This window comes from Meleagris gallopavo, chromosome Z (genome assembly GCF_905368555.1).
Source record: "Meleagris gallopavo chromosome Z, MGAL_WU_HG_1.1, whole genome shotgun sequence".
In the NCBI taxonomy this organism is placed as follows: Eukaryota; Metazoa; Chordata; class Aves; order Galliformes; family Phasianidae; genus Meleagris; species Meleagris gallopavo.
In genome coordinates, this window is record NC_139435.1 from 27225682 (window position 1) to 27252449 (window position 26768).

Below are 26768 nucleotides of genomic sequence, written 5' to 3' on the forward strand. Positions count from 1 at the left end.
CATGTCATAAAATATAACAGGAATCAAAAAATAGTAGAACTCTAAAACCTAACAAAAATTTCTCCTATGCTCACTACACTTTACAGAAATACTCTGCACAGATGTATTTTTCTAGATTCTATGGAAGTTTATCATTTTCTAATAAAACTTCTGTGACTTCTCTCCAAAGACAAAACAAACTGTTACAACACCCTTTCATACTAAGCTTCAGCTTCACTCTTTGACAGAAAGTTGTTACCATCTAGTGGAAATGTCCTTCTGGCTGCACAGACCCTTCCACCTCTTCACAGAAGTTAATTGAGGAGCTCTCCAAACAGAGAAGAATCTAAGGCTAAAGTCAGACATCATTTACAGAATATTTTCTGTTAAAAGAAGATACAACCTCTCACTGGTAGACACAGACATGTAAAAAGATCTTCCCAGCTAATATTTTTCGGTATCTCTCAGTGCTGGAGCTGATCTTTCCACTTGCAAGGCCTTGTGCAGATTCACCAGCACCAAAAGGCTACTCTCTTCTCTGCATTACAATTTCTTAGTAATGTAGTTATCTGCAACTGCAACCATCTTCTGTAGAATGCACACAGGATTATTTATTTCCTTCTTCTGAGAGGAAGACCTGTGCATTATGCTTTGAGCTTGATGACTGAGAATAAAAGCTTATTTTTACCCTCACAAATGTCAGCATACAACTGGAAAATTTACAAGTCAAAATATATTCTTCCTAATTTACAGAATATTAATATTCAAATCTATAAAAATAGCCTCAGTACATGTGCAGGTTCATAAATCTAATCTGAATGCATACTTACAGGCAGTACAATTGAACAAGGACTTGGTAAAAGCTATAATCAAGAGCCATGTTTGTAACAGAAATACATCTATATTTGAATTACTACTGAATTAAAATTCAGTTCTAGTTTCTTTTCATAACTGATAATTTCATCTTTTGTGGTCCATGCTATGATCCTTTTCTTTCATTAGCACTTCAATTTACAGAGATTTCCATAGTACAGTATTTTGCAGGTAAGAGAGACCAGAATCTGTCACTACAATACTTTCCGTATCAACTAATAGTTACTTCTGTCAGAGGCAAAATTTAAAAACAAGAACTATTTAAACTTATTTTATCATACTTGACTTATCATTGGAATTGGAGATTTGGTGGGTTTTGTCTGTTTATTTTCCCACAAGTGAAATAGAGAAATTTCTTGCAAGCCCCGGGCTTCAGTTCTCCACCTCACAGAATTACAACTTACTATAATTCTTCTTCACATGAGCTAGTTTTCCATCAAAGCTGTTTGACATAACTTGCAGGGGTTGAGCAGCAGGAAGGTATGACAAATGCAGAGGAGATTTAAGAGGAGAGGACAGGGTTTTTTTTGTTTTTCAGGTATTTACTGGAGCAGATGAAAAGCTGTTCCACCTTTCAAACTACTATTCCAGTAAGACACCCTAATTAATTTCTGCACAGAACTTGCCATGTGATCACTGAAAGTTTCAAAGCCCTCATCCATTTCCATGTTTAGCAAGAAAATTATTTTTCTTTTGTGAGAAAAGAATTCAAAACAGCCACAGGAAAAAATGAAAAAGAAAAAAAAAAAAAAGGTATTGGTCCTCACCAGGATTCCAGGCAAAATCAGCAGTTTGACTATTAACTGCACAGAACAATTTTATAAAACAAATGCTGCCCATTACCATTCAAGATAACAGTTCAAAAATTGAGTGTTTCATAGAGCTGTGAATACTATCTAGTTAGTGTGATTACAGATGAAAGAACAGATATGAGTAGTCACATTTGTGTAAAAGCCGTTTCTTTATTCTCATTACCTCTCCTGCATTCCTAAAATGTATCCCGTGATAAAAAAAAGTCTTTCATATTGACTACTTTGCACCTTATCTCACCTTCAGATCCAAACAAATGTGGTTATATAGCAACTAATTTCACTGGAACCAATCACTAATTTCACTGGAACCAATCAGGATGCAAGAAACAATATTCCCATCACATGAATCCCATTATTTTCTGAGCGCAAATGATGTGTTCAAAAGCAAGTAGTTTTCAGTGGAAATTGGAAGAGTAACCAGATTTGGCAGCAACAAGAAAATCAGATGAGAAAATATCTGCGAGATGCAAAAGCTCCAATGCCACAAGAAGCCAAAACTGAAATGTATTTTAGATTATGAAGGACATCAACAAGTCTTGGTACAGATAGGTAGACAAAAAACACCTCACAGCTCCAGAATAGGTGAAGAAGAAGCAGGCAGCAGCACTAATCTTCCCACTACTACTCAAGAGTCAGATAGGAGGTATGCACAGGATAACGAAAGTAGTCTTCCAGCAAGCCTTCAGGTCCTACCATTAACAGCAATTATTTTAAATTACAAAAAATATTTCAGACATTCCTTCTTCTTCAAAAGCCAACTCATCTTACAACTAAAACCTTAAACAACTGTACAAGCAGTCTTCTCTTATTGTCACAAGTATCACAACAGTCAGAAAAAACAGTATGGACTGTTCAGAATATACAATTCACTGATTAAATGACAATGGCAATATTGGGTCAGTAGATTAAAAAAATTCAAACATTTAATTTGAGAGTGCTGATTAATGACAGACCAACTGCATAATACAATTAGCTGGAATTTGAAAGCCAAATGCAGACTTATAAACAGATGTTCAAATAGTAATATGTAATAAACATAAGTTCAATCTAGATCAAATATTGCTGCTGCTGAACTCTTGACTTATCCTTTAAAATAAGCCATTGAAAACACTTGAGAAGGATTGAATGAGAATACTACAATGTGTTTTATATAATTAAGCTACACTTAGTTGCCAAAATAAACTTCACATTGATAATGTCTGCAAAGTTGATGACCACCTGTCATGTTATACTTGTATTTGAATAAAGCATGAGTCATAAATCCAGGCAAATATTAAAAACTATTGTGGGTTTCCTCAAGTGCCTGATAGTATTTTCTTCCGATGTTTAAGTAAAAATGATTAAATGATACACAGAGATCTCCTCTTTTTTTTTTTTTTTTTTTTTTTTAAATAACTCTTCTGTGGTTCAACCACTAGGTTTGGATATTTCCAAGTCATTCATGATAAATTTCTATTCATTCCACAGCCTTTCCAGTCAAGACTGCAAAGGACTGAAGAGTACTGGGCAGTGAGCACACAACTTCCTGCACTTGTTGCAAGCAAGGAGTCCATGTGAGATGCTGTGGGAGTTATGCATGCACATTTTGATTGCTCTTTTGACTCTCACTTTCCTCTTTTTAATAAGTTAACTCCAGTTGTTGCCCTGATTTTTAAAATGGCTTATTTAAGAAACTTACCTTAACTTTTGGTATACCTATGTTATAATGGCCAGCCAGCATTCTCTGTCAATTGACATTAACAGTTGTTATCTGTTAACAACCAGGGAAGTGAATCAGACATTGCATGGAGATGACAGTTCTGAAACCTTGTTGGGACTATTCAGAAGAGCTATATACCACAAAGGTACAACAGACTCAGAAAATCCTATCTGCAAAATTCAATCATTTACTTTGTTACTATTATCTTGATCTAGTTAAAAAATGCCGAAGAACATTTGGGAAGAAAAGTGAATTTAAAGCCTGCCATTTACAATTTGCAAGCTTGTCAGTGTTCTTTTGTCACACTCCTGGTTTTCATCTACTATTAAATATTTCAGGGAGGAAGTTTTAATATTGCATATTAATTCTGCTGAACTAGATTCTGTTTACAATTTTTCCCAAATAGAAGATAGGAATCATCCTATTTTTTTTTTTCCTAAAAGCAGAAATGTTTCATCTGCAGATGAAACAATACCAGTTACATTGCACTACTGCAACTATACTCTAGAAAGAGCACTATCCCACTTCTGTATTGGAGACCCTAAAACAGTTTCATCTGCCTGGAGTAAGGTTTGGTATCTCTTTAATGGTCTAAATTCACAGAATCATAAAATTATAAAATAGCTTGGGTTGGAAGGGATCTCAAAGATCATCTAGTTCCAACTCTATGGATTCTATGATTCTAAAATCAAAAACCAAAAATGACTTATATATACAAGCAGTGTGTTTGTGTTGGAAAACTACACTATATTATAAAAAATATACACATGCCATTGCTCAAATTTTGCCAATGTGTGAAATTTTGAGCAATCGTGCTGGTACACATGCAGCTTGAGTGTCATTTGCATGCAAACAGCAGTACATTTGCAGAGCAACATTTAAATCTGAAACTTAGCTCATTTCAGAAAATATCTTTGCAATGGTTTAGGGATACTTCTGAACAGAGAGGAAGACAAAATGCTCAAAAATACAGGACTATATCAATGAACCCTGTGGCAAGTTTGAGTGACTAATCAAAGAAGCAAGTAACTTTCATTATTTCAGAAGCTTTCAGTAACTAATTAATCGGTCTAATTTCTCCTGAAGGTCAGCCTCTAGAAATGTCATGTATAAAAGTGTACAGGAGGCATGTCCAACCTGCAACTCAGCACAGCTCATCCTGTGGCTGCCCGTTGCCCTGCACCACCATGATGGTTGCTCCACACCACTGAGTGGCCCAGCCCACCCCAGGCACGCACTTGTCTCTCAGCAACAACACAGCATTGGTGGGCTATAAAGATTGTTTCAATTGAAAACAGGACACGGGAGGGTGCAGTGCACTGCTAACTCCACTCCTTGTGCCTGCCACACATCCTCAGTCACATTAAAACCTGCAAGTATTACACATTACGTGTAATTATGCTAAAAGTAAAGTGCAATGATTGCTGATAATACTATTTCAACTTACCTATGCTGTATCACAAGAGAACAAAACTCAAAAAAAAGAAAAATCTTGGATGAAGGAAGAGTGTTCAATGAAAGATGAACAGATGCGTACTTTCTTGTTGTGTTAAACAATGTGGCTCTGTGCTTAATTTGTAAGGAAATGGTGTCAGTTTTCAAAGGTCATAACTTGAAAAGAAATCATATGCCAAAACATGCTGCCCAATTGGATGCATTTCAGGAAATGTTTTTTAAAGTCAAAATACTGAAACCAGAAAAAGTCTGTCACCTCAATTTTTTTTTTTTTTTAACTCAAAAGGACTCATAAAAGCTAATTATGTGGTAGCAAATTTGATTGCAAAAAAGCAATGTATTTTTACATTATTAAGCAATGTATGGGAAGTGTGAGAGACATTATTTGTCCTGATTAAAAAAATAAATGAATTTTTTGAAAATCAGTTTGACTCATCAGACTGTAGCCAGATGAACTGAAGAAATGGGAAAAACTCAGAAGCAGTTTGGAGAGGAAAGCTGCTTTGGTGCTTTGGTGATAGCTGAAAGTCCTCATGCTACAGATATGGCTCAACTAGTCACTTTTATTGGAGATACTGTTAACAAATACAACATCATTGAAGAAATGGATTTTTGGTGCCATTAAAAGACATAACTAAATCTCCTGATTTGTATGAAGCAGTAAAAATTACATTAAAGTGATTTTCTTTAACCTCTGTCAATATATCTGGTACAGCTATTGATGGCATTGTGGCAAGGGTTGGTAAAAAAGAATGACATAAAATTAATAGAAGACAGTGTAATTGCTTCAGGCAGCTCACATTTGATGAAATATCACTGCATTGCACATCATGAAATTTATGTGCAAAAGCTTTAAAAATTGATAATGTTGTGCAAATTGTCACCAAAGCTGTGAATTTCATAAAGTAAAATGAACAGAACCATTACCAATTCCAGCAGTTCCTTAGAAGTATGGATGTTGATTATAAAGACACAATTTACTTTCCCGAAGTAAGGTGGCTAAGATGGCATAAAATGCTAAAAAGATTTTATGAATAAAATCAAGTCATTTATAGAATCAAAAGGAAAATTTGTGTCAAAACATAAAGATGAAAAGCACTTTTGGTGGATTAGACTGCTCTTTTAAGAGCGAAACAAGTGTCTTCAAGATGAAAATCAACTTACGTATGCTATGTTTCAGACCATAACAGTGTTCAAAATCAAATTTAAATTATAGCGGGCTCAAGTTATGACAAATAATTTTATGTATCTTGATACACTGTCTAAACACAGTCTTGTGAACACCAAAGATACGCAGCCTCTCTTTCCAGTTTCAAGATTGTAAGAAAAAATCTTTTTTTTTTGCTATATTTGCAACTATACTTTTAGTCAGCATTAAATATATAGCCTGCAAATTTTCAAATGAAATGTAAAGAATTGCAATCATATCATGTCTCTTTACTAAACTTTTATAAAACCTATCTCACAGAGAAAAATATCCCTCGCTTCACAATCACGCCTTATTCATGTCATTGCTTTTTTTTGGCAGTACATACACCCTTGAACAAGTATTTGCAAGAATGAAGTACAAGAAGAGTAAAATTTCATCAAGAATCTCTAAGAACACCTTGAAAACTCACTAAGAATTGCAATCCCTTTTATTGAACCAGACTGATACATAAGTTTCACAAACATAAGGTGATATCACACGTTTTATTTTTTTGTTGTTGCTCTTTTCTTATATTCTACTAAAAATATATTTTAAAAGATCAGTTTTGGTACTTATATACATTAACAGTATTTTATATTTTACATATAACCTGACACAATTCCTTTTCACTTGATGCAGACTGGACAAGTCAAAAGGTTGGACATCCATGATGTACAGCCTTGTTATATTGCAAGTAGGATAATCAACTGCAACAGTGTATGCTATGTAAAACATCCCGTTGGAAGGAATCTATTGCAGTGCTGACATTTGTTCCTTTAAATCTTACTGATGCACATCCACAACAGAAAAATAGTCACTAAATTAGACCAGATTAGAGGCCTGTGTGGATGAGCAAGAAACTCATGGATAAACTAAAAGGATAGAAGGTTCACAAAATGTGGAAAATGAGCCTGTCTGCTTGGGAAGGATACAGGAATATTGCCAGGGTCTGTATGAATGCAATGAGGAAGGCTAAGGCCCTCTTGGGCAAAGGAGGTAAAGGATAACAAAAAAGGCTTTTTTAAGTATGTCAACAGTAAAAGGAAGACTAGGGAAAATATGGGTCCCCTAGTAAATGGCATGGGGACATGCTGAGAAGGTGGAGATTCTGAATTTCCTTCTTTTCTTCTTTCTTTAATGCTAACACTAGCCCTCAGGAATCACAGATCCTGGAGGTAAGAGAGAGACTTCCCATTGGTCAAGGAGGATCTGGTCAGAGAGTGTCTAGCCAAAATCAATTCACACAGATCCATGGGCCCCAATGGAATATACCCACGAGCGCTGAGAGAACTGGCAGAAGTGATTGGTGAACCACCCTCTACTGTCTTTGAAAGGTGGTGGCGAACAGGAGAGATGCCTGAAGGCTGGAAGATAGCCAATGTCAATCTAGTCATCAAAGAGAGCAAAAAGTAGGATCTAGAAAACTACAAGCCAGTCAGCCTCACCTCCATTCCTGGAAAGGTGATGGAACAACTTGTTCTGAGTACCCTCTCCAAGCAATTGGAAGAGAAAAATTTTATCAGGAATAGCCAACATGGATTCACCAAGGGGAAATCATACTTGACCAACATGGTAGCCTTCTACGATGACAACACAAGCTGTGTAGATGAGGGAGAGCAGTGGATATTGTCTACTTTACTTCAGAGAAGCATTTGATACCGTCTCCCACAATATCCTTGTTAGGAAACTTAGAAAGTGTGGGATAGATAAGTAGACAGTGAAGTGGATTGAGAACTGGCTGACTGGCAGAGCTCAGAGGGTTGATCAACCTGGGGAAAAGAAGACTGAGGAAGGAGGGATCTAATTAATATTTTCAAATATCTAATGGGAGGTGAGAGGAAAATGAATGAGGTCTGGCTCTTCTTGGTGGTGCACAGCAATAGGACAAGGAAGAATGGCTTAAAAATTGAACATAGGAAGTTCTGTTACTAAAATGTGGAAGAACTTCCTATGGTAAGGGTGACAGAGTACTGGAAGAGGTTGCCCAGAAAGACTGTGAAGTCTTTTTCTATGGAGATATTCAGTCTCCTTCTATGGAGATATTCAAGATCTGTCTGGATGCCTACCTGCATGACCTCTTGTGGAGTATACCTGCTTTAGAAGGGGGGCTAATTTGTGAAATTAGCAAAGCACTAGCTAATGCCTTAAGTGTTCAGTTGCTGGTTCTACTTGAAAAAACTCTAAAATTTACGATAGTAATTGAATGGAAAAAAAATTCACTACAAAACAAGGTGCTTGTTACAGAAATTTCTCCTTTTCATCATCTTGCCATAAAGGCTTTTGAATTATTATCTTTTTTTTTTTTTTTTTTTTTTTTTTTTAAATCAAAAGAGAGCAATAGCAAAAATGAATCATGTTCTTTTTTAGCTTATTAATATAGGTCACTTTGAAAGTAACACCTCCTATTTATTTCCAGGAAAATTACAACAGATAGAAAGATTATTTCATAGAGGAAGTACTCAGCTACAAAACACTATTTTTCCACACAGTCACCACCATTAGCATCACATCTGCACCAATGGAGATGACCCAGTTCCACAGTGTTTCACCACCTTGTACCACCTCACTGTGCTCATATTCACCATTGGTCTCCATGAACTGATGAATGCCATTGCGTGCAATTTTTTTTCCAGATAGAGGAATCAATTACACACCTCTGCTTCATATGCACTTACAAGTCAGATGTCATTCTGTCACACTGCCCCTCTGCTGCCATCTGTCGCAAGGCAGCAAAACGTAACCAAACATTGGTGGGAAGGTTCAACCTCTACTGCCATAGCACCCATATATGCCTCTGACATTATGGGCCAACATAAGCGCCTTTATTCCACTGACTGGGGAAAGCAGCTTAAAACATTAAAAAGTAAAAATAAAATAAAGAAAACTTTATCAAGTTTTCTTGACACACATCTGAAGAACTGACCATAAAGAACACCATCAAACTGAGATTTTTATCACAAGAGCAAGTTCTATTTCAAATGTTTAGGGCTGCAAATTGAGAATACTGTCTGAATACATCTCTCAGCTAGATCCTGTCTGTCACTGAGCAACCACACCCTCCATCATGAATCCAAAAAGAGAAGAAAGACGAGGGGGGAAATGGAGAAGGGGGAGGGGGATGAGGAGGGGAAGGAGGAGGGGCATGGAGCTGAAATGGCATACCACAGACCAAGAAAGTTCAGCAGAAGAGACCAAAATAAAATTCTGGCATTTTGATGCTAATGTGAAGTTTTCATTGAATCACAGAATCATACAATCATAAAAGTTGGAAAAGACCTCCAAGATCATCCAGTCCAACTGTCTACCCTGAACACTTCCAGGGACAGTGACTCTACCAGCTCCCTTGGCAGCCTATTTCAGCACCTGACCACTCTTTCAGAGAAGAAATTCTTTCCTAATGCCCAACCTGAATCTCCCCTGGTGCAACTTGAGGCCACTCCCTCTAGCCCTATTGCTAGTTACAGAGGAGAAGAGGCCAATAGCCACCTCACCACAACCTCTTTTCGGATAAGGTCTCCCTTGAGCCTCCTCTTCTTCAGTCTAAACAATCCTATTCTGTTCCAAGGCTGTAGCGTTTCTGGAGTTGTTGAGGCCAAAGTGCAGGACCTGGCACTTTGTCTTGTTGAACTTCATCCTACTGACCTCAGCTCAGCTATCCAACCTGTCCAAATCCCTAGGTTACATTCAGATTCATGTAGATCATCAATAAAGGTATAAAATAGGGCTGGCCTCAGTACTGACCTCTGGGAAACACGAGTCTCATGAGGAATGGCTGAGTGAACTGGGATTGTTTAGTCTGGAGAAGAGGACGCTCATGTCAGACCTTACAGCTCATTGCAGCTACCTGAAAGAATGGTCTATCTGAAAGGAGATTGTAGCAAGGTGGGCATTGGCTTCTCCCAAGTAACTAGTGATGAGAGACAATGACCTTAATTTGCACCAGGCAAGTTCAGGTTGAATATTAGGAAAAAAATTAATCTCAGAAAGGGTGGTAAAGTATAGGAATGGGCTAGAGAGACGAGTATTGTATTTTGGTCACAACAACACCAGGCAATCCTACAGACTTGGGGAGGAGTGGCTAGAAAGCTGCCTGATGGAAAGGGACCTTGATGTACGGACAGTTGGCTGAATATGAGCCAGCAGCGTGCTCAGGTGGCCAAGAAGGCCAGTGGCATCCTGGCTTGTATCAGGAATCATGTGGTTAGCAGGACTAGGGAAGTAATCCTGCCCCTGTGCTTGGCGTGGCTGAGGCCTCACCTTCAGTACTGTGTTCAGTTTTGGGCACCTCAGTACAGAAAGGACATTGAGGTGCTGGAGAAAGTCCAAAGAAGGGCAACAAGGCTTGTGAATGGCTTGGAGAATATGTCCTACAAGGAGAGGCTGAAGGAACTGGGGCTGAGGGGAGACCATATTGCCCTCTTTCAATATCTAAAAGGTGCTTATAGTGAGAGCAAGGTTGGTCTCTTCTCACTGGTGACAAGTGACAGGACGAGGGGAAATGGCCTCTAGTTGCATTAAGGTAAGTTTAGGTTGGATATCAGGAAAAACTTCTTTACGGAAAGGTTGTTAAGCACTGGAATACGTCCCCAGGGAGGTGGTTGAGTCACCATCCCTGAATGTGTTTAAAAACCATTTGGATGTGGTGCTCAGGGACACGATTTAGCAGAGGGTTGTCAGAGTTAGGGGAGTATGTTTAGCTTTCAGTTGGACTTGATGATCTTTAAGGTCTTTTCCAACCTGAGCAATTCTATGATTCTATGATTCTGTGGTGAAGTAACCATCCCTGGCAGTTTTCAAGAAGAGGATAGATGTAGCTCTGAGAAGTATGGTTTAGTAGTAAGTTCAAACATTTAAGCATATGCCCTAAAAAAAAAAAAAAATCATTCTCTTTCCCCACCTCCACTGAACCTCAAGGCAGAAATAATTACCAAAGTCAGTTGTAGAAACCCCATTCATAAGTATACTGTCTCACAGATACTCATAGAAAAATTACATAATTACAATTTTTCCATCTTTATGAGAATCCTTGTTTATCATGTACAGAATAGATCAGAAGATCATCCTCTCTTCTAATTGTTTTCTGGGAGCAAGGGGTAGGGTAGAGTAGCTAAAACAAAACAAGTAGTCCGTATATATACTTCCTGTTCACCAGCATCAAAGAGGCCTGCAGCAATAGGAACCAAATGAAGGAACACATCACTATGGTGAAGATCACATTATATCACTGCTAAAAAAGCATCCTGTTCAAGAAGAATGTTATGGGAATGTGGAATAAAAACCTCCAAATCCATCCGGAAAAGTCAGTATTTGCACACATCTATGTTTAACTGTACACTGAACTAACATTTGAACCCCTGCTTTTCCACATAAAGACACATATATCCTGTTTTCTTTCTCTGTAGTTACACATGCAGGCCTGAAATGAATTTTGTATTTGACACCTCATATGCAAATCTCAAAGCAGTGTGTAAATGTAAAAGCAACTTATAAAATATTTGCTGATGATAAAAACAGAGGGATAACAATACTCATTATAATAACACAAAAATATTCAGACCTTACTTTATGCTGAGGGAGAGGTGGGCTTAATGCAGCTTTCAAGAATTTTCAGTTACAAAACTTCTAGGATGTTTGTATTTCAACTGGATTTTGATTCTAAATTTTCCCTATAAAACATGGCTGAGATATGTAACTCTCTATACAGACATTTTTAGTGCCATCTCCTGGTTGTAAGAAAAAACTGAAAAATCATATATTAAATCATACATAAAGCTTGCCCATGCTTTCCTTGCTGCATGTGGCAAAACTTTTTGGATGCTACTGACAAGAGTAAGATGTCATGGTGAAAACAGGTGTCGTAAAGTTGTTGATAAATACAGCTCATCACCTTGAGCTGGCTTTCCCCAGTACACAAGAGTAATATTTTGTCTATGGGAATTATAATGCATGAGCTACACTTGAATATATTGCTATATTTTAGATAGCTAGTATCAATTTTAGAACATAATGTCTAAGCCCACAAGGCACAGAATAAAAATAAAAGGCTGAGTATAAAGTAACCTCTTACTGCGGAATTGTTAAGTGTTGGCAAAATGCCTAATACTCTTGAGGGATTTTACAGTTTCTGGGTACATCAGATTCTTTCTGGTGTCAAGCCTAATACTTTTCAGGGAATTTTTGTAAGTTGCCTTGGGCCTTTATAACACGTCCAATATACATGTTGGTATCACTAGTTATTTACATTTTGTTGAACATTTTGTTCTTAAACAAAGTTTTGAACACTTACTTATAATAAAAACTCTAAAAGTACACAGTCAATGTCACTGTAAATTAATGCCTTCTACTGCTAATTTTCAGGAGTTTCCTGAACATCATTTATTTTCAATTGACACATGACTGAAACATGGCGGATGGAAAAATAAAATAAATTAAGCTGTAACAACCACTCCAAAGGAATGTCTTGCAGCAGGCATCCACCAACTTTTACATTAAGTAGACCTTTTGTATATGCTATAAAAGGTGTGACAAAACCCAAAGAGACCTTCCTCAAATCTAACCAGGATTGCAGGCCTAGATTACAACCTGTTCATTCAATGCCTATAACTAATTCTAGAATTAAGCTCGGAGAGTCCCGCATTCTCATCTGCCCCATTGGAAAGTCTTGGACAGGACAGAGAAATCCATCAAGACCCTTCCTTGTTTGATCAAGAACGTATGTAATCAACAATTGTCAGAGCTGTAATTAATGACTTCCTTGCCTTGATGGGTTGTATGCTCCTTTCCAAATATGTCAAGTCCACTGAAGCGTATGCAGGCTGGAAAATCTGTCAAATTGGATACAATTAAGATTACTATCACTTAATCACTTTGCTGTACCTAAACATTGTCAATAAGTAGGCTTAAAAACTGCTGAAAATTGATTTTTTAAAAAACAGCTTAAAAAGAAAGTAAGACCTGAATCAAGCTTTCTTTGTAAGGAACTGCACAGAATGCTGATGAACAACTTGTTTTCAGGCTGTGCCAAGTGACACATAAAAACAACAGTACTACAGAGCAAAATAAGTGTGTAAAAAAGATTTCAAATGAGGCTCAAGCTGCTTACTGATTAACACTTCTGCACATAACAGACTTCACAGACCTGTGTAGTTATTGTCCAGAAGTGAAACAAGGCTCTCTTGAGCAGAGGAGACAAATGATCCTTTCTAGTCAGGTTTAACAGTTCTCACACAGCTTAACAGCATTGGAGGTGCTGTTCTTTCCAATGCCTATGAAAAAAGCCAAAAAGACCCTCCCTCTCCATCCTCCTACTCCCCTCAAAAAATCTTCCTAGTTATAATACAGCCTCAGACACGTACACACATGCTGAGTAGAGCAGTTTTAATAGAGCAACCAGAATGGAAAAAAAGGTGAGCTTAGTTTTCAAGTCTTGGAATCCCTACATATGCTGTGTCATCCACTGCTAGAGACAACAGGGTAAGCAAGAAGATGGCTACAGCTCTCTTGACTGAGAGCTGCTCACAATTTCTAGAAAGTCTTGCAAAATATACTAGCTCAAACCACAAGTAAAGAAGTAAGATAAAGATAAGTAAAGAAATAAGATAAAGGTAAGTAAAGAAGACCAAAAGCCTTCCCTCTTCCTGTGTCCACCTGGTGCATCTCTGCTGTGTTATAAGCACAATGGCTGGAAGTGCAGCAGCTACACCACCTCCACAAACAGCACCTCAATGGATAATAGTGATCACTGCAGAAATTCTCCACTGGACAAATTTGAGCTGCTGGAAGACTACAATATATTATCTGACATTAGAGGAAAATCTGCTTTATCTTCAAATGAACTTCCATAAACAGATAAGTATGATCGCAGGCATTCAGACCAAGTCCCCAAGTCCCCCAGCAGGACCCTACCCTCCACTGTCCTCAACTAGACAATGATGAGGGAAACAGCCCAGTGTCCTTCACTACCTAAACTACTAGAATTATGTTTGTTTTTAATACCTCTTGATGGACTTCAGAAAAATATGTTCTCATTCATATAGTAAGAGAGAGGTACAGGTGTTGAACATGTTGGCCGTCTGGAAAACACAGTATGTCTTCTGAAATATTAGGGATTTTATTACCATGTTAGTCACAAGAGCCCTCAGGATGTGTCTGAACATCATCCAGCTCAAATTCAAAAAAATATTGTCTGTACAAATGAGTGAATAAGACAAGCAGTAAGAACAGCTACTAGTTTCTTAAGATGAAATACTGCCCAGATATGGGAATTTAGAGAAGATAAGTTAAGCAGTACATCTTCAAATACATAACATGGTCTGGATATCGCTAGAGTTGAAATCTGTACCATTGTACCATAAGATTAGAATTTATTTTAAAAATTACCATACTAATAGAACATTCAGTAGAAAGCTGGATTTTAAAAATTATATTATTTTTCAGTACAAGACATTTGTCAAAAAATCTTCCACACTGAAAAAGAGAAGCTGAAGGCAAATGCTATCATCTTATGGACTTCTATCTTCCTCTATTGTTCTCACCTCTTTCTGCTTATTTTTCCCTGATATCCCTACAACTCTCTGTCACCTGAGCAACTACTGTCAATAAAGATCTGCTTTGAAAGTCTGAGCAAATCTGATAAGTGTAAAACTGAATATTCACAAAAAGTGGCTAAATACACATATCAAATGAAATTAGAGACTGTAGATTTCCAATGTCAATTATGTTTACTGTTATGCCTGAATTTTGCACCAAATTTCTGTGTCAAAATATCCCCTTTGGGAACATACATCAGTGTCTATTAAGACTTGCTTTTTTTTTTCCATATAATAAAAATGTACAGTATGCTTTAGGTTCTCATCATGCACAAAAGTATAAAATTTTTTCCTAATGTGACTTGAAGTGGCATCCTTTCTAAAAATCGTTGTCTGACAAAGCTTTCAATCACTATAAAAGATAGTTCTCATGCAAATAAAAGATTCTCAGCTGTTGCTGAGGGCATGTTGTGCTTACTGTAGATTATTATTGTCCTCTTAGTGTATACAATACCACCTCCTGTCCAAATAAACAAATAAATATATAAATAAAAATCCACAGAAAACAAGGCACATGGTTGGACTGCTCTGAAATAGTCTGCTCTTTCCTTCTTCCTTGTTGTGGTGCTGTTTATCCATTATTGAAAGAGAATAGGAAAACTATTTTCTAAAACCACTAAGTCAGTCTGTTGTGTATCTTGCTGCTTTTACTATCCCATATGTTTTAAAGTTAAAAAAAAAGAAAAAAAAAGAAAAAAAAGCCCACACTTCTGAATTGTGCAAGCTTCTTTAAATCATCTTGAGACAACTGTAAAAGGAAAACAATTGACTTCTTGAGAAAAAGCTTTATTTTTTGTTTAAATTAAATGCCTATCAGAAGACATTCCCTCTATGTAACAGCCACTAGAAAGGGACAAAATATGAAAGAACTGCACAGGCACTTGTTAGACAAACAGTTTTACAAGGTTTATAGACTAATTTATAAGGTTTAAATGGTATATCAGAGATCAAAGTCTTAGAAAATTAACTGGATGTGGCTAAGTAGATGAACTTTTTTCTTCCATAGTGGATATACTTCTTCAACTTGTAAGCAGTATTGTTAATAATTATGATTAATCCCAATCAGTAGAAACACAGAATCTTAAGTCCACGGTATCTGAAGCTCGTAGTATCTTCTTCCATGATAACTATTTGCATTTTATAGAATTTCTGCTATTCTATACATTCTCAAAAATAAAATCACAACATATTCTCTCATTTACAAGTATAATATTTTAACATCCATTTGATGAAGGCGAACAGGGAACAGTTAAGGGCTATGCAGATCTCCTGTATCATCTGACTACAGAAGAAAAATACAGAATATGCTTTTGGAAGACAAGTATATCAGCACTCATTCTCTTTGTCTCCTTATCTCTTTCCCAGTGTTTCTCATTTTGCTTTACAATTGTCACTGCCTCTTGTCTTTTCAGTCACATATTTATTACAAGCAAACAACGTTTACGCAGCAGTGTTAATTACAAACTTCTCCAGTGCCAGGTCTTCTGCTGGAATCTCTCTATTCACTATCCCACAAAACAGCAGATTGTTTTAAATGTGTGACAGGAGAGTGGGCCAAAGAAGAAGGGTGGAAACAACAACAGTCAGGAACACTGTGGTTACACATGGTAGACCCAAATCCCCAAATACCAAAGACAATAAACTAGGTGATACACTCTTTGCCATATGATGATCTCTGCAAAGTATACAGCTGGTGGAGCAACTGTTACATTAGGCTGTTTTAGAAATATAAGACAGAGATCCATGCTGTGATACGTATAAACAAACCACTTTGAACTGAGACAGAATTAAGCTCTACCTGCTGACTGAGAGAAGTTCCCCTAGACCTCATAGAGTAAAGAGTCCACTTCCTCTCACTGCCAACAGCAGAAGCTTGAAGCCAAATATTGTAAGGAATACCCACCACCACCACAACAGCAAGTACCAATCAGAGATCCCCCAATGAATATATATATGCATTACTATAGGTCCGACTCAGCAGAACACTCAAGCAGGCAGTTAACTTTCAGCTCATTCTAAAATACTGATGGTTTCAAGTTTGTGTGCCATGCTGAAGTGGATGGACTTAATGAACTTTAATGCAAACAGAGTGAAGAAGCAATACACTTGGAATAAAAGAAGAAATCTGTTTCCTTTTCTGCATTTGCACTCAAATGAAAATCAAAACTTTTATTAGTGTTTCAAAATATTTAATTCTTTTCCATCCATGAAATCCTCACATCTACATTAAGTTCTCAAAGTAAGATATTCTAATTCCTCAAAAGTAGCATCTCAATTTCCAGCACTGCTAGAATCAATTATTTCTGAAACCTTAAAGTTCTCTTTATTTAATCTTTACAGTCCTAGGAGCAGACAAGAAAGTAATTCCAGATAATCATGTAAATATCTGATGTACTGAGGACCAGGCTACAGATCTTGTGAGAGCTACTTTTCATTATTTTCTACAGCATACACAGTGGTTCCAAAAACCAAATTGCACATCTGTGGTTAAGACATGCTCCAAGGTGCTTTACAGCTTGCCTTGTCTAAGTACACGAAAAAAACTATGACTACACTGCTGCTATCATGAGTAAGCAGTTGTTAGTCATGGAAGGAAAGCTGTGTTCATGCATCCAAGACGGAATATTTCTGACAGCACTCACAAAATTCTGTCTCTACAGAGCACAAAGTAACTATCTGGATCTGTTGAGTTACATTAGAAAAGCAAAGACTATGCTGTTTATAAGGAAACATAGGACAGCTTAGGGTGTATGAGCAACTGCTGTCAATTACAATATTCCTAGCCATAATCAAGTGATGAATTACTTTAGTGAAAAATAGTAGAACATTCTGCTTCAGTATCTCTTCTGTTGCAGCAAAAGAATGCTAAAGAGACAGAATTTCATCAACTAAAATCAGTATCATCTAGATATATAGTACTGCAGAAGAAATGTTGTTACCTGTGCATAGGGAAAATACGTTTCCAAATTCTTGCTGTTTTGTCATCAAAGACTGTGGGCCTGGACCTTGTAATAAAGGCTTCCCATTTGTAACCACTTGTCTCCTGGGTCTTAAAGCAGGAAGGTGAATTGTACTGTTAATGACGAGGCTCTGAGGACCTACCTCTCCTGCAAGATGTCTTTTTGAGTGTACACCAGTGAACATGTTTCCAATAGCTGGGCTTGGGCTGCTGCTATCTGAAGATGGGTAGGGCATTTCTGTGTGAACTCAGATAAGTAGGATCTCCTGACCACTGAACAAAACATGGAACATGAGGAATACCCATGGTCGGGTGGCTCATACTGCATGACCTCCTGTTCATTTATAAGCAGTTAATGTAATCAAAGAGTATTTTTACAGACCCATAGCTATGACTGACATCAATCCAAAGTTAAGAAGTAATCCATCACACATATGTCTATTTAAGAAAGAATGCATTTAAAAAAAAAATAAATAGTAAATAACACCAAATAAAAGAGAGGTCTTCCTGGAGTTCTTAACTCTGTGACATCACTGGCTACAAGCAACAAAGTACAAGTGTTACGGGGCCAGTTAGGGAGAAAGAACAAAGCTGAGCAAAGGCTCACAACTTCAACACAAAGAGAACCTGCCTCTTCAAAAGCTGAAGACTGCAATAAGGTCAGCTACCTTCACATTAGCTAAACCAGCCATGAAATGAAGTGAATGCTAAGCAAGTGAAAGAATGCAGCCAGGACTGAAAAGACTCCCTTATAGACTGTGGTCACTATGATGAACAGGCTATCTCCTCTTTTCCTGTCACCTCTTTGATCTGTTAATTAAAATGGTGTTGCAAAGCAAACACAGCAGGGCAGCATTATGTAGATGTAGACAAAAAAGGAAAGAGATGCCAGTTCACATTCTAAAGAATGTACACACAAGAAAATGGAGAGGGAAAAGGAAAACCACGGAAATGTCTCTGGCCCTCCCAGCTCTGGTGGGTATTCAAAAACATAACTGCTGTTCCTGCAAAAGCAGATTTCTATTGTAAATCTGCAGATACACTCTAACTTAGCCATCATACAGCTGCAAATTTTCAAGAATATCTTCCAATTTATGCCAATAATTTTGCAACTCTGACTTTCCACTAAGACACTTTTCTTTATTTTACTTTTCCCATTACTTCATTCTTAGAAGATAAAACAAATAAAGGGTTTAAGTGATCTCAGCCATGACCTAACAAATGGCAGCATCAAAGAATCATAGAATCAGCAAGGTTGGAAAAGACCTCCAAGATCTAGTCCAACCATCCACCTACCACCAATATTTGCCTATAATCCATGTCCCTTAGTACAACTTCTGAGCATTTCCTGAACACCTCAGCTAGATCTAAACATTTCCTGGCCTAAAAAAGATTTGTAGAAAAAAAGTTGCATCAGTGAAATCACTAGGCTAAGATGTCGCATTGATTGAGTAATATCAGCCCTAATTCAGCTGAATAGTACATGCCCAACTTTAATCACTAGGTTCATGAGTTTAACATTAAGTACATGTTCAAGTATTTTGTTGAATCATATATACGGTGCCTAGTTAACTTGGTTAGATACACAAATTAAGTTGATAGGAATAAAACTGAGGTTCATCTTTGATTATGGTTTTCATTCATGTATATACTATGGTTTGAACCCAGCATTACAACTTCTCTGCAGCAAAACATTGATCTGTAACTTTTATCTTCAGCACATGAGATTTTCAGCATTGAAGCCAGAAAAGTTATGACCAGTGTATTCATGACTGAAGTTTGCATGAAGTTTAATATGAAACTCTTGACTTTCTACAGTGTTCCATTTTTCTCTTTCCATGCACTGCCAAAAAAAAAAAAGAAAAGAAAAGCATAACACCAAACATGCCTTTTGCAAAACTGCATTCATAGCACATCTCCAGAATAGAGTAGAAGTTATCTAAGTGACTATACTACAGGTTAAACTCATTAACAATGAAAGAGCTATGTATATTACATTCAAAGGCAAAAGCAACACCCTGACTGACATTTTTAAGAAGAGATACCCTATTGACACTGAAATGGTTATAAAATATGTATTTTAAATATTATCTTGCTTTGTTATAGTTGTGTATCACAGGAATAAAACTCATGTGGTACACAAATTATATGCAGTATTACTAATTTTCATGCCTACCTGAAGCACAAATCACTCTTTTCAATTCAACTAAGGACAGGCAGAGCTGAATGTTCTGAAATTCTCAGTTTGTTTTAAAAGCAGAATGTACCTTGCCCTAACACAGGTGAGTAGGTCCTTAGAAAAGGATATACAAAGGCAGTTGTTTCACTGGCAAGGCAATATAGCATGGCATTATAAATGGGCTACAAAAAAAAGAACATTTTTGTCAATAATTCCTGTCTGCAAAAAGTAATAATATAACCAAAGAAATACATGACAAATGCATCAGCTTTACTAAGTAGAAGTGCCTTTGGTTTAATCAACAGAAGTATACACAGTTTACACAGACCTGCCAGCTCAGGTAAAATCCAGGTCAAAGCTGGTTGATCTCCCTGCTGTTCTCCTCTGTACTCTATTTTACAATGATGAAGACAGTTCTGTGCTGTCTTTGCCTCACTTTTATCATTGTCTACTGCTGTTTTTCCACATTTGGAGAAAAGGTTTCCGGGCCTCTAATTTCTTTCCTTAAGTAAGATGTATTTTGAACGAAATGGTCTGCAAGTGCACGCAATGCAACTTTTGTTCATTTTGAGGAAAGCAGAAATAAGTTACTTCTCTAGAATTCATTTTCTGATTCTATAATGAAGAAGTATAACATTATTTTAACATGCAAACAAAATATTAAAACATCTTGGAGAGAGTTACCTAACCCATCTTTTTAAATGAGTACTTCACAGTAATGACAGTATTATTTATTTGGTCACAAATGCCATTTCATTGATTTCATTTGTTTCATACCAGCTTCCATTAAAATGCCATTCTCATATGAAGGCCAGTGGGGCCAAACTAATTCAAACCAAAACATTGGATATGGAGAGGTGCATTAAAGCAAACTAAAAAAAAATTAGGATGCTAATTATGTTCTATCTGACCTTCACACCATAAATAGTTCCTGGTTATAGTGACTTACATGACACTTTGAAATGATGAATAAGACTGAAATTTACAATACAAGAATTGCAAAGAATATTACATTTGTGCTAGATGAATTATTTTGCTGTACCAAAGAAACACAAGCACTTGCTACCTTTTGGTGAGATATTTCTCTCCATCAGTGAGACATTGCAGTGCCCTGTCTTACTCACAGTAATGTCAAAGGAAATATAAATAGGTTGATGGCTTCTGAAGTCTCCTTTTTTAAGCTGACATTACTCAAAGTTTTATTACTGTACCTCTATCAGTAACAACATGACAATAAAGTTACTCAAAATCCACAACAATGATTTATAAATTCACTTTCAGAAGACTATGTAGTAAAATTTAAATCAGACTGGAAAATGTGATTAGTAATCCTTCAAAAAGCAGAACAAAGAATTCACAAACCTGTGCCAGCAGCACAGTATGCCACACTGTCTGCTGTTCCAGTGCAGTTTAGAAAGAGCTGGCTTACCACTTCAGCCACTGAAGAAGGAGGCAAACACCCTTCAGCTCCCGTAAGAGCTGAAGTCAGCTCTGAAGGAGGTGTAATGAATCTAGCTCAGGAGACATGCAGTTATGTGACATCTATCAGACACGGGCACTTTGCGCATTAGGTAGTAAGCACCATCCCAAAACAAAGAAGGCTGAAGGATCCTTATTTCAGCTCCATAGCAGCTGCCATGCACTGTGGGAGCGGACGTGGTCACCTCTCTTTGTACTTCTGGACTGTGTGCTGCAGGACTGTGCACACATCCTCAGCCCATCATGAACAAAGACAGTCTCTCCCCCACTCACCTGCCCCATCTCAGCACCAGTCCAGGGGAAAGCATCAATGCCTCATTAATAGTCCTGTGCCTACAGAAACAGAGCCCTGGAGGCTCCTGTTGTTGCTGTGCCCTGCAGCTGTGTGCAACAAGCATGCACCCAGGCAGAGGTACCAGTCCCTGGCTTAATAACTAATTTTTGGAAAAGTGCGTGCACACCAAATGAAGCACTGGTATGATGACTGCTGCACAGGTGCAGCACTTGGCTATAGCTCACAATCAAAACAGCTGAAGTGATAGGTTTTCCTTTTTCTTCTCGTGGGAAGGAGTTTCAGCTGGTAATTAAGATTGGGACAACATGCAGATTAGGAATAACAGCTACAGTAAAGGAAGATAATGTGGCTTCAAAACTTAAACTACAGATAAGCCTTCCACTCAATTTACACAGAATATTTCTGACCCTCTATGCTACCTGGCATCTCAGAAGCCATGCACTGCTATAATAGGTGCCTCACAGAGTATCCACCGGTTTGGCAGTTCATATTCTTTTCACAACACCTGTGCTTTTGGACTACCACGGGGGCTGATTTCCAAACCACAGTACCCTGATGATACCTCACGTTTGTTAAATGCGGGTGGTCAGCCAAAGAAAGCAAGGGGAGGGATGTACAGCCTGAGGGTTTTCTGGTTCTCCAAGATTAGCAGGAAGCCTTCTTGATAGAGCATCAATGAACCAGGCATAAAAAAGCCAGAAGAAGCTCTCTGCAGCACTGTAAGATGACCAGCCTCCAAACATGACTGAGTTTCTCAGCGCTAGAATAATAAAATATACTAATTACTTATTGCTTGCATCACTGTAATTCCTGGGAAGATTAGTCACAGTAAGGAATGCCTTTGTGCAAGGAGCTGCACAAACACAGCACAGAACGCAGCCACCGCTAGTGCTGCGACTATCACCAGGAGGGCAGCCGTTATCAGGATGATGTATGTCCTCGTGCAATTGGGACCCAGCACTTCTACCACTTCACTAGAAAAACTTTCTCAGGTTTTTACGATGGTAATTAGAATCTTCTCAACCTTTTCTCCTTTAGGACTGAGGGCAGCAAGGCAGAACTACTGCAAGTGGCTGCTGCAGCACAACAGCACGAACTTCCCAGGAGCGGCGTTACCCTCATTAGGATGAGCTACAAAATTCGGGAAGCTTTTGGAGAAACCCAGCACAATCTGACGGCAGCGAGCACCTGTCTGAGGCATGCTTTGCGATGTGCTGCTGACAACTGCAGCACCCTTACACGTTGTGGCTTCTGCGAAACCCGACTTTTGCGCCTTGTACTCACGCCGCTGCCCCGCTCGCGTTGCCCATCATGACTTTGGACCCTCCGGGAGCGCGGCCGCAATTGCTGACACTGCAGCATCAGCAGCGGAGAAGGTGCGAGTGCAAGCAGGACCCGGCACGGCACCGGCGGTGTCCCCGTGGGAGGCAGAGCCACAGGGCCACAGCCACCTGCCCCGGTGTCCCGCTGCCACTACCACGCGCTTCTGCCGGCAGATGTCCCAGGAGTCGGCCACCACCACCCGTACAACGCCCACACACCTCGCAACTGAAACTTCAGCAGCTTCTACACGGGCGAAAAGCTGCTCCCGCCGTCTCGGGAGAGGAGAACACAGCTGAAAGCCGTGAATGTCGTGGTTGTGATGCCGGGGAGGCTGAGCTGCCCGGCCGCAGCGCTGCCCCTTGCTGTGCCGTGCCCGGCTGACGGCCGGCCCAGGGCCAGCTACCGGGGGGACCGGGCTCTGGGGCCGCACCGGGACCACGCCTCGCCCCCCGCCGCGTACTGCCCCGCCGCGCCGCTCACGCTGCTGCCGCCGCTCCGCGCCGCCGGTGGCAGTCGCGCCGTCCTCCGGCGGTTACCTATCTCCGCTTATTCACTCGCGGCGCGACCCGTCTGCAGGGAGGGTGTGTGTCCCGTCCTGCCAGACGACGCTGCGCCCTCCTCTCGCGGCAGCAAGCTGGCCAGCGCGGTGAGTAACGGCCAACTAACCTCACCACAGGCGCGTTTGTTTGGCTTTTTCTCCTCCGTAACTCCCTGCTTCCCTCTCCCCCCTCCCCGCTGTGACGAGGGGGACGGGAGCTGCCGACTCACCCTCTCTCGGCGTCGGAGGGGCCGAGCTCCCCCTACCCTTCCCTGGGGGCAGGCGGGATCGGACGGAAAGGGGCGCGGAGCGGTCGCGCACGCCTCGCCGCGCTCACCTCTCGCCTCCCCGCCGGCAGCGCGGAACCCGGCAGGGCCATGCCGTCATGTGCCCGCCGGCCCCGCCGTTAACCCTTGCCGCGGTTGCGTGGGGGTGGCTCTTCTGGGGCTGAAGGGACACTGCAGGGGATGAGAGCATTGGAGGGTGGCACGGGGAGATCCGTGGTCCTGCATGGGGATTTAAATGGTCTACACGGGACTATATAGATCTTTAAGGGGCGGGGGGAGGCTGCTGGGAAACTGCTGTGGGGTGCAGGAGTGGCCAGTGTAGCGATGGGGAAGTGAGGAAAGGGGACAGCGCCTCTGGGGTGGGGAAGAGAATCGGGGGGCTAGATGCTTGATGATGCTTTCCTGAGCGATTTTTAGAAATGTGGTGTGAAGGCAGAGGTTTTTCTTGTAAACACCAGAGGTCGGATTAGCAATAGAATAAAAAACTGATTGGAACATACTGAGTCAGACCTGCTGTCTCTGTCCGCTCACTTGGGAAGACCTCATTCATGCAAACCCTGGTGCTGGCCCCCAGGAAGCTAGATAGAGAGAATGGGCCTCAAAGCAGAACTTCTGGTATTGTCATGGATCATTTTTCTTTAATTACTGTAACAGGGTAATTGGGATTGTAACTGAGGTGGAGATAAGCAGCTGGAGAGCCAGGCTCAGAGATTACCTGATGACTCCCATGTCCAATCCTACCGGCAGAGGTGTCCCAGAGCAAGATAACTTCTGCATGCATGGCACCAGGAGAGTGCAGCAGCCTTAGACCTTCCAAGCAAAGCAAGCCCAGAACCTAGGCTAGGTATTAACCCACTTCTCCAAATCCCAGCAAGTGGCACTGTGGCTGCCCTGATCAATCTTCCAAGGAGAAGGGGAGTCTGCTCTCCTGCCAGCTTGTCTGCTAGAGCTGTAGGCTGCAGGCATGGGATGGTTTGTCAGGGTGCACCCAGTCATTGAGCTGCCCAGGGCCAGCCTTGAGATCGTTAGCTCTTCTGAGTTAAATATCTTGCTTTTTACTCATATTACATCAAATTCACATGACTCAAGTTGGTAAGAAGACCACAGCATACGTTCTTTACAAAGCCAGGATACAAGGAAATGTTGAGGCTTCAGGCTTTTTTTGTATGGTGACACTGTTTTGCAGTCTCTTTGCTTCTAAATGCACAGATGCTTAGGCAGCGACTGAGTTATGTCTAAATAAAATAAATGCATGTAACATATACAGATTATCATAAAAGAAAAGTATTTGTAAGTAGTGCCTGACTTTGAAGAGCATATTAAAAGTGCTAATAAATGAAGAAGGGGTCTTTGGCAAATGAAAATGGCTGATTTATTTGTGAGCCAAGTAAATTAAAACATCCCATGTTGTTCTCTCAGTACTATGTAGCCCAGAACTTGTCATACAATTACATTCTAGCTGGATCTCATCATTGAAAATCTCAGGGGTTAGCCATGAAATGGAATTGAACTGACTGTAATGATACTAGTAGACTCACGTTGCAACATAGGTTTATAAAAAAAAATAAATAATAATAATAATAAAAAAAAAATAAAAAAAGTCTGCAAAATGTATATTTCAGTTCAAAATTACTAAAACAGCTAACTTGCTCTATTTAAATTTCCTTAAGTAAACTCTGAGGACATTGCCAGAAAACAAATTCAACACCCATAAAAAAATCTTCATCCATTTTTGAGTCATTACCTGTAGGAGGTAAATTGTCAATTCTTCAGTGAAAAAATTCGATGGATCCTAGCTTTTTGAAACACATATTCTGAAACACAAGGAGTATGCAGCCATTACATACAGAAAGAGGGAGTTTTTGCTGTTGTCATTGAAGATCACTGAGAAGTATGCTGAACAAAAATGACAGTGAAGATCTCACAATACCAAAACTAACACTGGGGACTGCAGTCCAAATCTTCCTTAGTTTTTATAGAGCTGAAGATGTTTTCATATGTTCCCATATTCATTCCATACAGGAAATGTCCTTGAAGACTGAAAGGTTAGTGCATTGTTCTGTCAGAAAACTTCTGCATTTTATTATGTCAAATGAACTTGTTTCCATTGCAATTTTTCTCCTCTCTAGCTCAATCCCTGTATCCAATGGAGATAATGAATTCAGAAGGTGAATTCAGAATTCAGATACTTGAGAGTTCACATCAGAATTCCCTGCCAACTCATGCTATCACCCAGCCAAGACCAAACTGGTTTTTACTGAGGTAATGAAAATTGTTCTTTTGTCACTTTAGTCTCAAGTGAAATTTTCTTAGTTCAGTAAAATCTTTGAGTTGCTCCTTGAGGAAATGTAAAGTTGCATGCTATATAAAATTATACCAAATCTATAATTTAAGCCTTCAGTTTACAAACTGCTAAATGCAGAAGCATTTTTACAAAGATTTTTTGAGAAAAGGATGTGCTCTCTTCTAGTTTTTGTCTGACTCCTGCACTGCTCCCATAGGCTAGCAGGCACAGTCGCTAGCTGCTCCAGTACACTTGCTTTAGATCCTGATTCTGGTTGCATAATGCCATTGGGCTTGTCCAAAAAGGGTGTTACCATCAGGCATCATGGAAAAGACAAGTGCTCATATAAATCTCTCTTTTTTCCTTAGGAAAGACCATCTTGCTGGGTGAGCCCTGAAGAGATTTAAAAGAATGAGAAGGGCTTGTTTCCTTTTCATGCTTCAGACATATTGACTAGAGTGGACACAAGGTTGAGTGTACAATTTCTCAGACACTGCAGATATGAAGAAGCTTTTTCAAGATATTTTGCAGCAACTGATAGGTCATCACCAAATTGTTTCTTGAATTATATATGTGTCATATATATCTGGGATGGACATTAAATATATTCCAATATCATGCAATTGCGTTTCCCTGGTTTATCTATAAAAGCAAGTTTGTATGTTCTCCATCTTAGCTTAGAATGGCTCCCTGGACAGAATGAACTCTTCAAGGGAGGACTGTCTGACATCTTTTCTGCTTCAGCATTTTTGGGGCTGTGTTACCATTCACACCCTTAGTCTTGCTAATGATGAGTTAGCAAGATAGGTACATTTATCCAAGTCTTCTG

At 39.3% G+C, this 26768-nt stretch overlaps 2 protein-coding genes across 13 annotated transcripts in view; one reads left to right on the forward strand and one right to left on the reverse strand.

Moving 5' to 3' along the window:
* The window catches only part of GLIS3 (GLIS family zinc finger 3), a 159740-nt gene extending 135846 nt beyond the window's left edge, over positions 1–23894 (reverse strand). For 4 of the 11 annotated variants that reach the window (XR_014880286.1, XM_085212628.1, XM_085212627.1 and 1 more), the window contains exon 1: positions 23599–23892. The gene's annotated coding sequence lies outside the window, so the exon portion shown is untranslated. Of the gene's footprint in view, positions 1–23048 lie in introns of all 11 variants that reach the window. The other 7 variants (XM_085212631.1, XM_085212625.1, XM_085212620.1 and 4 more) reach the window with 7 other exon arrangements.
* LOC146542178 (uncharacterized) lies at positions 22217–26562 on the forward strand. Of its 2 annotated transcripts, XM_085212633.1 has the most exons (3): positions 22236–23476; positions 25785–25917; positions 26308–26562. In XM_085212633.1, the coding sequence occupies exons 1-2, from the start codon at positions 23150–23152 to the stop codon at positions 25809–25811; spliced, it is 354 nt and encodes a 117-aa protein (XP_085068759.1). In that variant the 5' UTR covers positions 22236–23149; the 3' UTR covers positions 25812–25917; positions 26308–26562. The 2 variants fall into 2 exon arrangements, with proteins under 2 accessions (XP_085068758.1, XP_085068759.1); XM_085212632.1 differs by lacking the exons at positions 25785–25917; positions 26308–26562 and having other exon boundaries at positions 22217–22438; positions 22546–25778.
* The last annotated feature ends 206 nt before the right edge of the window (positions 26563–26768 follow it).

Excerpts from the sequence above, each read along its gene's own strand:
- LOC146542178 (XM_085212632.1), top strand. The coding sequence starts at position 23,150 with ATGCCGGGGAGGCTGAGCTGCCCGGCCGCAGCGCTGCCCCTTGCTGTG.